General features: G+C 45.4%; 1 protein-coding gene across 1 annotated transcript in view; it reads left to right on the top strand.

The window, feature by feature from the left end:
• Positions 1-7,714: 7,714 nt before the first annotated feature.
• CA4 (carbonic anhydrase 4) overlaps positions 7,715-15,697 on the top strand; it is an 89,365-nt gene continuing 81,382 nt past the window's right edge. Inside the window, exon 1 of the mRNA XM_069757229.1 lies at positions 7,715-7,828. Within this exon, the coding sequence (XP_069613330.1) occupies positions 7,768-7,828 (61 nt within the window). The 5' untranslated portion in view covers positions 7,715-7,767. The remainder of the gene's footprint in view (positions 7,829-15,697) is intronic.

Below are 15,697 nucleotides of genomic sequence, written 5' to 3'. Positions count from 1 at the left end.
TCTAACACACACAAACAAAATAAACATGTGTATAACAAAACAAAATTTAATTGCAATAATTTTCTGAGTGAGAAACTTCATTTTTTAAACAATTTCAAGGGGGCCAACACTTTAGACCATGACTGTATAGATTTAAATCACCTTTTTTACTGCATATCTTTTACAACATAGAAATTAGAGCTTTTCTTGACTGTTGTGTGCTTTTTTCTATCAAGACAGAGTGGCACCCCAAAAACCTAGCGCCCACATCACATGCCCTGCCGGTGTCAAACACTCCAACTACTCACCTAAAAGGTATTTCTGTTATTTGCTGCGTTATCTAATTGGAGTTTCTATACTGTGTGAAGAATTATTGGACAAGAGAATATTTTGACCATATCATTATTTTCTGCAGAATGTCCAACTCAAAGCTATATAAACTTGGATTCATATTGGATGAAACAGATCAGGTAATGTGTATTTTTGTAATGAGGGAGGATACAACCTAAGGTTATCAACACTATAGATGAGCAAATTTGATTTAGTACCTGCTTATTCGGCAAGCTATAGCGCATACCAAATAAGCTGCAGAGGGAACCAGGCTTCCTGGATCACTCTGGCTGATCAGCTGTTTGGCTCATCAGCTGCATGGGTTGTGGTTGTGTGACAGTCACAATACATGCATGGAGAGCATGTTTGTTGTTCAAAACAGCTGACATGTGCCAGAAAAGATGTGGGCTCAGCGCCGGTGCCCCCTTAAAAGGGAGGGAATCAGGAAGTCCTCCATACAGTAAAATGCACTCCCAATATTTCTCTATACAGTATAATGCACTGCCCATAATCCTCCATACAGTATAATGCACCCCTTTATAGTCATCCATATAGGGGTGTAGTCCTCCATGTAGTATAATGCACCCCATAGACCTCCATATAAAATAATGCCATAGTTCTCCATACCATCATATAGTATAATGCACCCACCATAGTCCTCCATATGCCCAATGCTGGAAAGGGTTTAAGCCATAATCACACTGTTTCTGAGGAGTGTCCGGGGGTTTTGCCTGAATCCCCCTAAAACAGGATTCTGAAAAATCCCCAATGGGGGCCATAGACCGCAATGATACAGAGTTCAAATGAATTCCATTTGTGTTTTTTTTTCTTAAATTGACTATCCTTTTTTTTATTAAAGGAGCCTATGGCACACTGCAGAAACACAGTGTGAACAGACCCTGCTGTAAAACGCAGACATTAGACATGAATGTCGCGTACAGTTGGACCTTATTTTTGACACTACAACTACAGTACTATACATGCAGCAAAAACATATATATATTGTACACTGTACATGCACATATCAGTCACCACATGGCTGCTATGAGTGTCAGTGCCGGCACTGGGACCCCTCATCCACCCGTCATCGAAGAGGGAGCGTCAGATGATGGTTCCTTGTCCATAATTCTTCAGCGTCTGGAGTCTAAGTGCCGTGGACACAATGACATCTGTTATGATCCGGTGACCTTGGAGCCGCATGGAACTTTCTCTGGAGTTGGTGTAAACTGTATTGACTGCAAATCCTGAACTTAACACCGCAACTAGAAGTAGCCGTGGGGTGTGCCTAACAAATCCTAGACACCTCGACACAGCCGGAGGACTAAATACCCCTATAGATGGAAATAGGAATTCTACCTTGCCTCAGAGCAGAACCACAAAGGATAGGCAGCCCCCCACAAATATTGACTGTGAGTAGTAGAGGAAAAGACACACGCAGGCAGGAAACAGGATTTAGCAAAAGAGGCCACTCTAGCTAAAATAGGAAAGGATAGGACAGAATACTAAGCGGTCAGTATTAAAATCCTTCCAAAAATATCCACAGCAGAAAATACAAAAATTCCACCATCCAACTAAAGATGTGGAGCGTATATCTGCAACTCCAGAGAATCCAACAAGACTGAGAAAACACTGACACAGTCTAAGCTGGACAAGAGAAAACAAATGAATAGCACAGAATTATTAAGCACACAGCATGTGTGCCACAGAAACAAAAACAAGACACTTATCTTTGCTGAATTGGCAGCAAGGCAGGAGGAACCAGACAAAGATCCAAAACCTCCCAGAACCATGGACAACTGGCAAGGACTAATGAATCCTGCACACCTAAATACCCCAGTCAGAACTGCAATCAGCAGAAACACCTGACCAGGACTGCAACTCAGGGACAACTGCATTACCCCCTACAACCACTGGAGGGAACCCAAAAGCAGAATTCACAACAGACATCACTATATGGCGCTTACTGTGCTAAGATGTGTCGCCCAGAGCAGTGTGAGAATGAAGAACGGTGAGTGCTGTATTTTTTTTTATTGTGGTCGCCATAATACTGTGTGGAGGTCTTTGGGGAGTGCAATATAATGTATGGAGTACTATGAGGGGTGCATTATACTACATGGAGGACTATGAGGAGTGTATTATCATACTGTATAGAGGACAATGGGGACTACATTATACTGTATGGAGGAGTATGGGGTGCATTATACTATATGGAGGACTATGGGAAGTGCATTACACTGTATGGAGTACTAAGGGGAGTGTATTATCCTATATGGAGGACTATGGGGAGTGCATTATGCTGTATGGAGGACTATTGGGAGTTCATTATACTATATAGAGGATTATGGAGAGTGCATTGTACTGTATGGAGGATGATGGGAAGTGCATTATACTGTATGGAGGACTATTGGGAGTGCATTATATTATATGAAGGACTATGGGGGTACATTATGCTATATAGAACACTATGGGGAGTGCATTATACTATGTGAAGGACTATGGGGAGTACATTATACTATGGATTATGGAGAGTGCATTATACTGTATGGAGGATGATAGGAAATGCATTATACTGTATGGAGGACTATTGAGAGTGCATTAAACTATATGGAGGACTATGGGGAGTGCACTATAATATAAGTAGGACTATGGGGGTGCAATATGCTGTATAGAGATCTAAGAGGAGTGCATTATACTATATGGAGGACTATGGGGGTGTATTATACTGTATGGAGGACTATAGGGAGTGTATTATACTATATGCAAGACTATAAGGAGTGCATTATTCTATATGGAGAACTATGGAAGTGCATTATACTACATGGAGGACTATAATGAGTGCATTAGTATACTATATGGAGGAATATGGTGAGTGCATGCAGGACTATGAGGAGTGAATTTTACCATGTGGAGGAATATGGGAAGTGCATTATACTGTATAGAGGACTATTAGAGTGTACTATACTGTATGGAGGACTATGAGGAGTGAATCATACTATGTGGAGGACTATGGGGAGTTCCTTATTCTATATGGAGGACTACAGGAAGTGCTTTATACAGTCTGGAGGACTATTGGGAGTGCATTAAACTATATGGAGGACTATTGGGAGTACACTATACTATAAGAAGGACTATATGGGGTGCAATATGCTGCATAGAGGACTAAGGAGAGTGCACTATACTTTATGGAGGACTATGGGGAGTGCATTTTACTGCATAAAGGACTATTGAAATTGTATTATACTATATTGAGGACTATGGGGAGTGAATTATACTATAAGGAGGACTATGGAAGTGAATTATTATACTGTATGGAGGGTTATGTGGAGTGCATAATACTGTATGGAGGACTATGGGAGGTGCATTATACGGTATGGCGGACTATAGAGAGTGTATTATACTGCTCCGATAAACACATATGAACCTGAACCATAAATTTAAAAAAGTATAAACCTTTATTGTATTTCACAAAAGTACATAGAAAAACCACACACAAAAGTTAAGAGTGGGTAACCCAAAAAAGGCACCACACCCCACATCTATAATCATAAGAGGCTGCACATGTCAAAAAAATCCCCAATAATTGTTCCTCAAACAAGCTAAGTAGCTGTGAGGAAAACCTCCCCAAGGTATAATCAATGTCTACAATAATAGCAAACTATCCTGTACGGGTGGTGAGAATAGTGCAAAAAATGAAATTTACCTCCTGTGGTGGCTGGCACCATCACCTACAGGAGGTAAATTTCATTTTTTGCACATATATACTGTACGGAGGACTATGGTCAGTGCATTATTATGCTGTATGGAGGACTATGGGAGGTGCATTATACTGTATGGAGGACTATGACAAGTGAATTATACCGAGTGGAGAATTATTATAAGTGCATTATGCTGTATGGAGAACAATGGAGAGTATTATACTGTACGGAGGACTGTGCAGAGTGCATTATACTGTATGGAAGACTATGAGAAGTGCATTATACTATATGGAGGACTAAGGGGAGTGCATTATACTCTATGGAAGATGAGGAGGAATGCATTATACTATAAGGAGGAATATGAGGTGTATTATACTATATGGAGGAACATGGGATGTATATGGAGGACTAATTACAGTGCATTATACTAATTGAAGGACTATGGGAGTGCATTACACTATATGTGTATATAGAAACACAAATTCATTATATATATCTTCACACACACAGTATACATGTGTATGTTTACACAGTTATACACACACTAGATGGTGGCCCGATTCTAACGCATTGGATATTCTAGAATGCACAGCCACGTAGTATATAACACAGCCCATGTAATATATAGCAAAGCCACGTAGTATATAACAGCCCACGCAGTATATAGCACAGGCACGTAATATATAACACAGCCACGTAGTATATAGCATAGCCACGTAGTATATTGCACATCCACATAGTATATAACACAGCCCATGCAGTATATAACACAGCCACGTAGTACATTGCACAGCCCACATAGTATATAGCACAGCCCACATAGTATATAGCATAGCCCACGAAGTATATAACACAGCCCACGCAGTATATAACACAGCCACGTAGTATATTGCACAGCCCACGCAGTATATAACACAGCCCACGTAGTATATATGCAGCGCCCCAGAGTCCTGGTCGTTGCAGTAATGTTATTCTTCCACTAGGGGGAGTGATATTACATCTGATGGCACTAATGAGTTCACCTTGCCAGGTATCACAAACCATACACTACACTTCACACTCCAGTCCACCAGGGGGAGCCTTGCTCCTATCTACTAGGGCACTCCTCACATTAGGGTAAAACTGGTGGGTTGGATAGAAAGTGAGTCAGACGCTGCCTGTCAGGCAGACAGCGGGAAAGGAGGAACACCACAAAGCTGCAGACAGAGGGCCCCAGACAGGGGTGGGATCCTGTCAGAGGCCTAGACAGAAAGACACGGAGCTGCGCCTGCCCCACGTGTGGCAGCATCCTAAGAAAGGATACGAAGAGAATTGTATTGTAGAAAGTGAGAAACGAAGTCATAGCACAAGGAGAAGAAAACCAGAAGGAGTCCTGCCCTGTAAAAGGCTGCCTCTTTCTGGAGCGCAGAGCCGGTAGCCAGAACAACGAGGGAGTAATAGACTCTACGCTTTACTTCAGAGACTGGCAGGACAGTCAATTCCAAGTTGGCTGCCCAACCATATACCCAGGAGGCACGGTGGCAACTGTGGGGGTCGGGGCGTCTCTAGGGTCCCTATAAACAAGCCTCAGGCCATCAGTCATACGAGTTGTCCTATCCATACCATCTGGGGGACAGAGAGGAAAAAATAACATCTAGAACATCTACAACAGTTGTGAGGACCTTACCGAGTTGCTCAGCAGGGAGGTACTACAACGCACAAGTGCTATAGGAAGGCTACTGAATTCCACCTGGATAAGGGGACTCTGGATGTGCCTTCAGACCGGCAGGACTCTGCCTACCCTGTGGTCTCGTGCCCTGGACTGTGGATGTTGAAGCCTTCAGTAAAGGTAAAGAGACTGCAACCCTGTGTCCTCATTATTCTCTGCGCCTTACAACATCCACTATCTACCAACTACACTCTGGGAAGCCCTGGGGACACACTTCGCCTGTGTGAAGGCATACCATCTAGCTGCCATAACATCACCCCAACGGACCCCTAAGCAGCGACGGTCACCCTGACCGAATACCACAGGTGGCGTCACGAACATTATCCCTTTAAAGACCTTTCCCCCATTTCATCTACGGACCTCCCGAGGGCCATGGACCGGGTCAGCCACCGTGACATCCCCACTGAGAACAGTAGGGCCTGGATCCGAGTACCCCACAGCCCTTGGGGGCGCTCCATATAGCACAGCCTACGCTGTATATAGCACAGCCACGTAGTATATTGCACAGCCCACGTAGTATATTGCACAGGCATGTAGTATATAGCATAGCCACGTAGTATGTAACAAAGCTCATGCAGTATATAACACAGCCCACGTAGTATAGTATATAACACAGCCCACGTAGTATTCAGCAATGTGGGCACCATATCCCTGTTAAAAAAACAATTAAAATAAAAAATAGTTATATACTCACCTTCCGTCGGCCCCCCGGTTCCAGGCGAGGCCTTTACCGATGCTCCTCGCGATGCTCCGTTCCCAGTAATGCCTAGCGGCAATAACCTGTGATCATGTACCGGTCACGCGAGACCACCACGTGATCTCAGGTCATTGCCACAATGCATTCTTGGGACTGGAGTGTGAGGAGAGGGAAAGGCTGGCACGGGCGGCGGACTTCAGAAGGTGAGAATATAATTTTTTTTTTAACATTGTATGTTTTTACTATTGATGCTGCATAGGCACTATCAATAGTAAAAAGTGAAGCAGTGTTTAAATCCCGCCCCAATCTCGCTGATTGGCCGTGACCCAGGATTTACGTTACAGACAGACAGAAGTTAGAAACAGACGGAAGTACCCCTTAGGCAATCATATATATATAGATACATATACATATACAGACACACATTATGTACTGCATATGTACACTCATACACATGTATATATATAGATATGAGAAAAAAACATAGTTCAGAGCACGGCTGGAGATAAGTTGAATAATCTAAGAGACATAGGACCAGATTCCTCAAAACCGGTGATTTCATGAGAGGGTATGATGGAGTCAGACACTCCTTAATCATGAAGAGATGCCTGCCTCTTTATGCATCTGAAGTGTCTCATGCTCCACACCAGAAATCTTGCTCTAGTCAGTGACCGGAGTGAGATTTCTAGCGTATTGAATGCAACAGCTCATCAAGAATTAGACAAGTTATTGAATCACACACCATCTACGCCCCAGCTCCATCTATTTTGTAGTGAAAATACAAAAATTTGCACAATTTTGGTGCACCAAAAGTTTAGGAAAGCTTTCATGAATCAGGCTCATACTGCATCTTTGCTGGCTGCATCTCACTATTTGTGTATATAGGGAGAGACCTGTCAATCTAACTGAGCGAGCAGGATGAAACTGGCAGAGACTAGCCTCCTTGTCTCCGGCCACACTTTCAACTAAGTTTTTCCCTAAAATGCCATAGTGTTTCAGAGTAAATCCGGCGTTTGTAGTGCAGGAGCCATTCTCTGATGCTGATGGTAGTATGGGAAGCGTGAATCAGCTGACAGGTTACCTTTTATCATCTCTCTGATTTCAAGCATATCATAAAACATGCATACAGTTTCCTTGTTATTGCTAGAAATAAATCTATCTATTGGCATTGAAATTTCACAATGAAGTAGTTTTATTTATTGGTGGATACAAGAAATTCTCAGTAAAAGGAGGAGTTGAAAGGAGGAGTTCACCTTCCTTGCAATATGCCCTCTCCTGTATAAAAAGTCTCAGCAGAGATATGATTACAGTGTAAAGGTGCTGATTGATCCTGACTGAAGGCATCAGTTTATGCAGAAATGACATTCTACTTGTTCCTCTCCCTCATGCTGCACGCTGTCACGTCTTCTGCAGCAGAAGGTAAGCCAGGTTTCATCTTTTTCCTGCTGCCTTGAATTTCATTGACAAATTGCATTGTCTTCTGTTCATTGTACACAAATAAGGAAAAGATTGCAAATTATTACAGAACTCATACATCGTTTATCAGTGCAACATTTTCACAGAAAGGCTGAAGTGAAAAATGCTAAATTATTGATTTTGCGTTGCTGAATTTATATGAAGATGTGACAATTGAAACAGCTAAACTCCCAGCGAACGAAATCTATTATTTATTTTATCTGACAGATAAAGATGATGTTAACTACTGGGAAAAGTTAGGGGAGGCTGGAAATCATGACATCAAGTTATTCTTGTCAATTAACATGATATCTAAAGTAGTTAATTATTATATTATGCTTTGTAATCACAGATCGAAGTTCACATTAATTTAACATTCGTATATTATATTAATGTAATTTAGATGTATTTCTGTCGTATAAAAGTGTAGTGTACTTAAGACTAGATACAAGTTACACAGACAGAAAATCTACCACTGAATCAGTGTCAGTGCAAACCAGTATTACCCTTTTGATGTGACCAAACTCCACCTTAGAGTCAAGAAACCACTGATATAGTAGGTTATTGTTCACATTGTAAACGGTACATGAAGACGTGGGATGCGTGTTTTCCATATTGTTTTATTTGCTTATTCGTTGAGATAATATAGATAAACAGATTTATAGATAGACATAGATTGATCCATAGAAAGATAGACATGCGGTAGATAGATAGATCTATAGATAGATACATATACATACCATAGTAACTATGGCATGCAAAATATCATGTGTGCCCAAGGCTTAACTTTGCTTTTACATATAGATCAGTTTCTTTCAATGTCACAATTATTCAAGTCTTTGAATATTTCAGTTTGCTGACTTAGACTTGGGTGAGCATTGATTCTATCTGAAGACATATAAGATATAGAGAATTAGCATTTAGTGTGACGTGAAATTCATATTAATACATGGGAACAATTTTAGTGCCTGTGGGGTAAAAATATATCTATTTATTGTATCAAAAAGCCCAGCTTTTTCTCTGGTCTGAATATCATCAGCATGGAGGACAGTTACACCACTGTGTCCAATATCAGTCTTTTTTCAACCACCTATGCTATCAGAACTCTCCTATGATGTGGATTTCGTTTTTTTCTGGTGGGATTGAAATATACTTTTGGCCCCATAAATGTCTGGGTAACAACTTTGTCAGATTCCTTCTAATATCATAAAGATGCAAACTACAATATACTGTATATGAGCATGCTAGGCTTAGAATGAAGGCACTACTATTGTACCTTTTGAAAGAACCAAAAATAAGTTTAACTGTCACATTTTGCCTTCCTGTTTTTTTCTTTCTGGGTAGGGGGTCTTATCAAGCTGAGTACATTCCTCCCAAACTTTATAACCAAACAGCTGCAGTATAACCTTGAATATGTCAAGTTATCTATGCAAACGTCTCATTTCTGGAACTTGTGTAACTTTTAACACCTGGGCCATTTTTACATAACAAATCTTCATCTCTGTCCTGTCTGTCTAAAGGTACCGTCACATTTAGCGACGCTGCAGCAATAACGACAACGATGCCGATCGCTGCAGCGACGCTGTGTGGTCGCTGGACAGCTGTCACACAGACAGCTCTCCAGCGACCAACGATCCTGAAGTCCCCGGGTAACCAGGGTAAACATCGGGTTACTAAGCGCAGGGCCATGCTTAGTAACCCGATGTTTACCCTGGTTACCAGTGTAAATGTAAAAAAAACAAACACTACATACTTACATTCCTGTCGCGTCCCCTGGCTTTCTGCTTCCCTGCACTGTGTGAGTGCTGGCCGTAAAAGCAGAGCGGTGACGTCACCGCTGTAATTGCTTTACGGCTGGCCAGCGCTGACACAGGATGCAGGAGGAGTGCAGGGAAGCAGAACGCCGGGGGGACGCCACAGACACCGGAATGTAAGTATGTAGTGTTTTTTTTTTTTTTTTACATTTACACTGGTAACCAGGGTAAACATCGGGTTACTAAGCGCGGCCCTGCGCTTAGTAACCCGATATTTACCCTGGTTACCAGTGAAGACATCGCTGGATCGGCGTCACACACGCCGATTCAGCGATGTCTGTGGGAGATCCAGCGACGAAATAAAGTTCTGGACTTTCTGCTCCGACCAACGATGTCACAGCAGGATCCAGATCGCTGCTGCGTGTCAAACACAACGATATCGCTATCCAGGACGCTGCAACGTCACGGATCGCTAGCGATATCGTTGTGAAGTTGGTCAGTGTGACGGTACCTTAACTTTCAAACAAATATATCAATTACTTTCAGTAGCTGAGTTCAGTAGTAATATCACAAAATCGCAACGTGCCATACACATAATATCATGATCATTTGGTTACATTGGATATCATTTCCACATATTTACGTTTTTACCAGATGGATAAAAGTAAAATTCAATATTTATTCCTAAATATCTCTGTCACGATTCCCCTGACCGCTGTCACCAATTGGTCAGGATTCCCACCGTGACCGTCACCCCTACGTCACGGATTGAGGTGACTTTAGGCCAACAGACGGCTATCACATGTGCAGGGGGGCTTATCTTGGTTATCCCCCCACTCCACGATGTGATGAAAAACCACACACAAGGCTATTGACCTCTTAGTTTACAGCAGGGGCTTATTCTAGGTATCCCACTGCTTTTCTATATACCACGAACTGCAGGGATTTATGTATATCCCACTTACAGTACCACTTAACACTTGCAGCTCTCTGGCACCCCCTTACTCTCAGGTCAGATTAGGTATTGCACCCTGGGTAAGTAGTCGCCAGAAAGGCTGCCTGCTATGTACTGGCTACTGGGCACGCTGCAGCGACGCGATAACTACTCCCACTCAGGCAGGAACAATAATTAGCAACACCGCAGTCGCTTCAGCATAACCCCAAAATTCAGCACACTCTCGCTGCCACCAGCTTCGATTAAACGGGTCCGAAGCTAACCCAACACAACAGTAGTGTATTTTCCCTTCAAGAGACTTAGGGTACGGTTTAGAACAGGAGAAAGAACTGGTATTAAATAATATACCCCATCAAACGTTTCAGGCAGTGTTTTATCAAAATATTTTACAAAGATGTTACAAATGAGACAATTGCAAATATGTACAAGGGTAATTATGAAATAAACAGGGTTTAAATGAGAAAAAGTAACACTCACATGTTCAAAGCATGACAGGCAAGCAGGCTAGTGGAGTTTTCCCATACGTCCCAACTCATTGGACGTGCTGCTGGTAGTGTTGAACATTCCGATACCGCAAGTATCGGGTATCGGCCGATACTTGCGGTATCGGAATTCCGATACCGAGATCTGATACTTTTGTGGTATCGGGTATCGGTATCGGATCCATAGGGATGTGTAAAATAAAGAATTAAAATAAAAAATATTGATATGCTCACCTCTCCGGCGGCCCCTGGACATCACGCTGGTAACCGGCCGGCTTCTTTGTTTAAAATGAGCGCCTTTAGGACCTGCGAATGACGTCGCGGATTCTGATTGGTCGCGTGCCGCCCATGTGACCGCCACGTGACCAATTTGAAGCCGCGACGTCATTCTCATTCACTAAACTCCTAATTCTAGGAATCGAGGACCTGCGAATGACGTCGCGGCTTCTGATTGGTTGCGTGGCGGTCACATGAGCGGCACGCGACCAATCAGAATCCGCGACGTCATTCGCAGGTCCTAAAGGCGCTCATTTTAAACAAAGAAGCCGGCCGGTTACCAGCGTGATGTCCAGGGGCCGCCGGAGAGGTGAGCATATCAATATTTTTTATTTTAATTCTTTATTTTACACATTAATATGGATCCCAGGGCCTGAAGGAGAGTTTCCTCTCCTTCAGACCCTGGGAACCATGAGGATACCTTCCGATACTTGGTGTCCCATTGACTTGTATTGGTATCGGATATCAGTATCGGCGATATCCGATACTTTTCGGGTATCGGCCGATACTATCTGATACCGATACTTTCAAGTATCGGACGGTATCACTCAACACTAGCTGTTGGCTTCAGGAGAAGACAAGAAGTCAGGAAGAAATCTGAGCTGGGGAAGCCTGCCACAAACTTAATACCTTAAGGCTGTGACATCACAGAAAGGCTGGCTTATCCAGACCCTCCTCTCTCTACATTCTGAATAAACTTTAAACTATTTTCTCTAATTTCTATAACTTCACTACAAAACATGTCATAGTTCTAACAAACCCATCATTCATCTCGGATTAACGTGAACATTCTAATGATATCAAATATGTCCTATCAGGGATACATATTTACAGAGAAAACCCTACATCTTTACCAGACGGAGTTAGAAGCCCGTGTTTCAAGGGATGGGTAGATACACCGAGTGAGAATACGAATATATATTTTCGTGCTCTTAACGTAAACATGGTGCATAATATCGTACCAAAACCAAACAAAGAATCTTTCATGAATTTTGGAGCCACTTTTCCAGTTCCAGCCAGTGCAGGTGGGAGGGGCGAGGGACTTTCGTCCGAGCCTGGAATTTACGATCCCAGGGCAATAAAACCTCTCTTCCCCCATACATTGGCAAAGCAGCTCTTTGTTGAGTGAAAGGGAAGGAATTTGAAGCTACAACTGTTGCAGCATCACTCCAAGGAGGGGGGCTTAGCCCACCTCATGAGCTGAAGAGCAACTAAACTTATATGATATTTCATACCATATCGTGACACCTCCCCCTTTTGGTGTGTGCTAGGGAGGCAGTACCCCACGGTATGCCTCCATGGGCACCTCAGTAGGTTCACCCTGGCGGGAGAGTCCATCTGCATTCCCATGTTCTTTGCCCGTTTTGTGTTCAATGGTGAAGTCAAACTGCTGAAGGGCAAGGCTCCAGCGTAGCAACCTGCCGTTGGTTCCACACATGGCGTTTAGCCAGCGCAGAGGGTTGTGGTCGGTCACCACAGTGAAGGGGCGACCGTACAGGTAGTGCTGCAAGCGCTGCAGGTCCCAGACTATGGCCAGGCACTCCTTCTCGATTGTGGAGTAGGCCACTTCCCTCGGCAAAAGTTTCCGGCTCAGGTATAACACGGGGTGCTCTTGGTCCTCCGAGTCAACCTGGCTGAGCACAGCACCAAGGCCAAACTCGCTGGCATCAGTCTGCACCAAGTACGGTCGACTGCTGTCGACTGCTTTCAACACAGGGGCGTTGCACAGTGCGGTTTTCAACGCCTGGAAGGCCCCCTCACAGCCATCTGTCCAGTTGACGATGTGGGGTAGCTTCTTCCTGGTGAGGTCCGTCAAAGGTTTTGCCAGGCTACTATAGTGCTGTACGAAGCGCCTATAGTACCCTGCAGTGCCCAAGAAGGACATCACCTGTTTCTTGGTCACGGGAGTGGGCCAGTTCACGATCACTCCCACTTTGTCAGGCTCTCGCTTCAGGGTGTTCCCGCCTACCCGGTGCCCCAGGTAGTGAACCTCCCTCATGCCCATCTGACACTTTCCCGGCTTGATAGTCAGTCCTGCTTGGTGAATTCGCCTGAGCACCTCCTCGAGATGCTGCAGGTGTTCCTTCCAGGAGGGACTGAAGATGGCAATGTCATCCAAGTATACCACGGCGTACGTCTCCAGTCCCTGAAGCAGGAGGTTGACCATCCGCTGGAAAGTGGCAGGGGCATTCTTCATGCCAAAGGGCATGACCGTGGACTCGTACAGTCCAAAGGGTGTGATAAAGGCGGACTTCTCCTGTGCCTCAGGGCTCAAGGGAATCTGCCAGTATCCTCGACTCAGATCCATTATTGTTAGGTAATTTGCGCCAGCTAACTTCTCAAGCAGCTCCTCGATGCGCGGCATGGGGTGCCCGTCAGAGGCTGTAATGGCGTTGAGCCCCCTGTAGTCCACGCAGAACCGGGTGGTCCTTCTTTGGCACGAGAACTACAGGTGATGCCCACGCGCTCTTTGACCGTCGAATCACCCCCAGCTGTAACATCTCATCGATCTCTTGGTGCATAATCTGCTGCACCTGGTCAGAGATTCGATAGGGTGTTCGCCGTAGTGGGGCGTGATTCCCGGTGTCCACCTCGTGGACTGCTACTGAGTCCTCCCAGGTCGGTTGGAGAACACGACCCGGAAGGGTTCCAGTGTGGTTTGCAACTGCAACCACTGGGATTCAGTTAACGAGGCGCTTACCTCCACGTCCTCGATGGACCCATTGGCCTTGGCTTGGGCCAGCATGTCCAGGAGGGTGTCTTCCTCACCGTCTTCGGGCAAGCTGCAGACCGGTAGGACAAAAGGTTCACGTTCGTGATGAGCCTTCATCATGTTGACGTGAAAGGCCTTTCGCCTACCCCGAGCGTGGTGAAGCGTGACCACGTAAGTGACCGGGTTGAGCTGTTGGTGGACGACGTACGGGCCCTCCCAGGCTGCCTGAAGCTTATCCGTTGGTACGGGAACCAGCAACCACACCTTTTGACCCACGTGGTAGGTCCGCTCCCAGGCGTTCTGGTCGTACCAGTGCTTCTGGTCAGCCTGAGCCTGCGTCATGTTGTCATGCACCAACTGCGTCAAGGTCTGCATCTTGTCACGGAAGCGCATGACATACTCCACTATGGACACTTCAGGAGGGTTCGGCTCCTCTTCCCAGGATTCTCTTACCAACCCAAGGGGTCCCCGGACTCGCCTGCCGTACAGGAGCTCGAAGGGGGAGAACCCCGTCGAGGCCTGCGGAACCTCTCGGTAAGCGAACAGCAGGTGTGGAAGGTACCGCTCCCAGTCGCGCCCTTGAGTCTCAACCAGCATGCGTAGCATCTGTTTGAGGGTACCATTGAAGCGTTCACACAAGCCATTGGTCTGTGGGTGATACGCACTTGATACCAGGTGCTTCACCTGCATTCTCTTACAGAGAGCCTCCATTAGGCGAGACATAAATAGGGTCCCTTGATCAGTAAGCATTTCCCTGGGAAACCCTACACGTGAAAAGATGGCCAACAGGGCATCCGCCACCTTATCTGCCCTAGTTGATGACAGAGCTACTGCCTCGGGGTACCGGGTAGCGTAGTCTACCACAGTAAGGAGGTATTGCTTTCCAGAGCTGCTGGGGACGGCCAGCGGGCCCACAATGTCCACCGCGATCCTCTGGAAAGGCTCCTCTATCACTGGCAAAGGGATCAGGGGAGCCTTAAGAGCAGGCCCCGCCTTCCCCACTCTTTGACAAGTGATACAGGAGCGGCAGTAGTTTGACACATCTGTGCCCATCTTAGGCCAATAGAAGTGTTGAGACAGCCGGGCCTTAGTTTTGCTGATCCCCAAGTGTCCAGCTAGCGGGATCTCATGGGCAATCCGCAACAACTCACCCCGGAATTGCTGTGGAACGACCAACTGTCTTTCCCTCAACCACTCCTTCTGTGATTCTCCGGGTACTGTCTCCCGGTATAACCTTCCTTGTTCCCAGAACACCTTCTCCTTATCAGTGTCGGAGAAGCGCGTCCCGGCGAGTTGTCTCAAACTCTCTAGGCTCGCATCTGTGTGCAGAGCGGCCTGAAACTCCTGGCTAGGGGAAGCCAGAAGCGACGTCAGGGTCCCTTCCCCACGGGAACCCTCTTGGACCTGCTCTGGGTCCACCTCTGGTTCAGTCACAGTGGTGACTGAGGAGGGTCCGGAAGGCTGACAGTTATCTGCGTTCTGGGCACTCTGACTGCGGGTGACAGCAGCTACGTAGGCTGTCTCCCCGGGGGTTTCTACAGGCCCATCAGCCGATGCTGCTATGGGCTCTACCTCCCCATCCACCCCCAACACTCCAGGGGCAGTGCTACTTATGGGCCAGTTACCTTCCTTGGTGGCACTGGTCACTTTCAT

The sequence above is a fragment of the Ranitomeya imitator genome, chromosome 3 (genome assembly GCF_032444005.1).
Source record: "Ranitomeya imitator isolate aRanImi1 chromosome 3, aRanImi1.pri, whole genome shotgun sequence".
NCBI classification, from domain to species: domain Eukaryota; kingdom Metazoa; phylum Chordata; class Amphibia; order Anura; family Dendrobatidae; genus Ranitomeya; species Ranitomeya imitator.
This window is presented reverse-complemented; position numbering and strand designations above follow the sequence as displayed.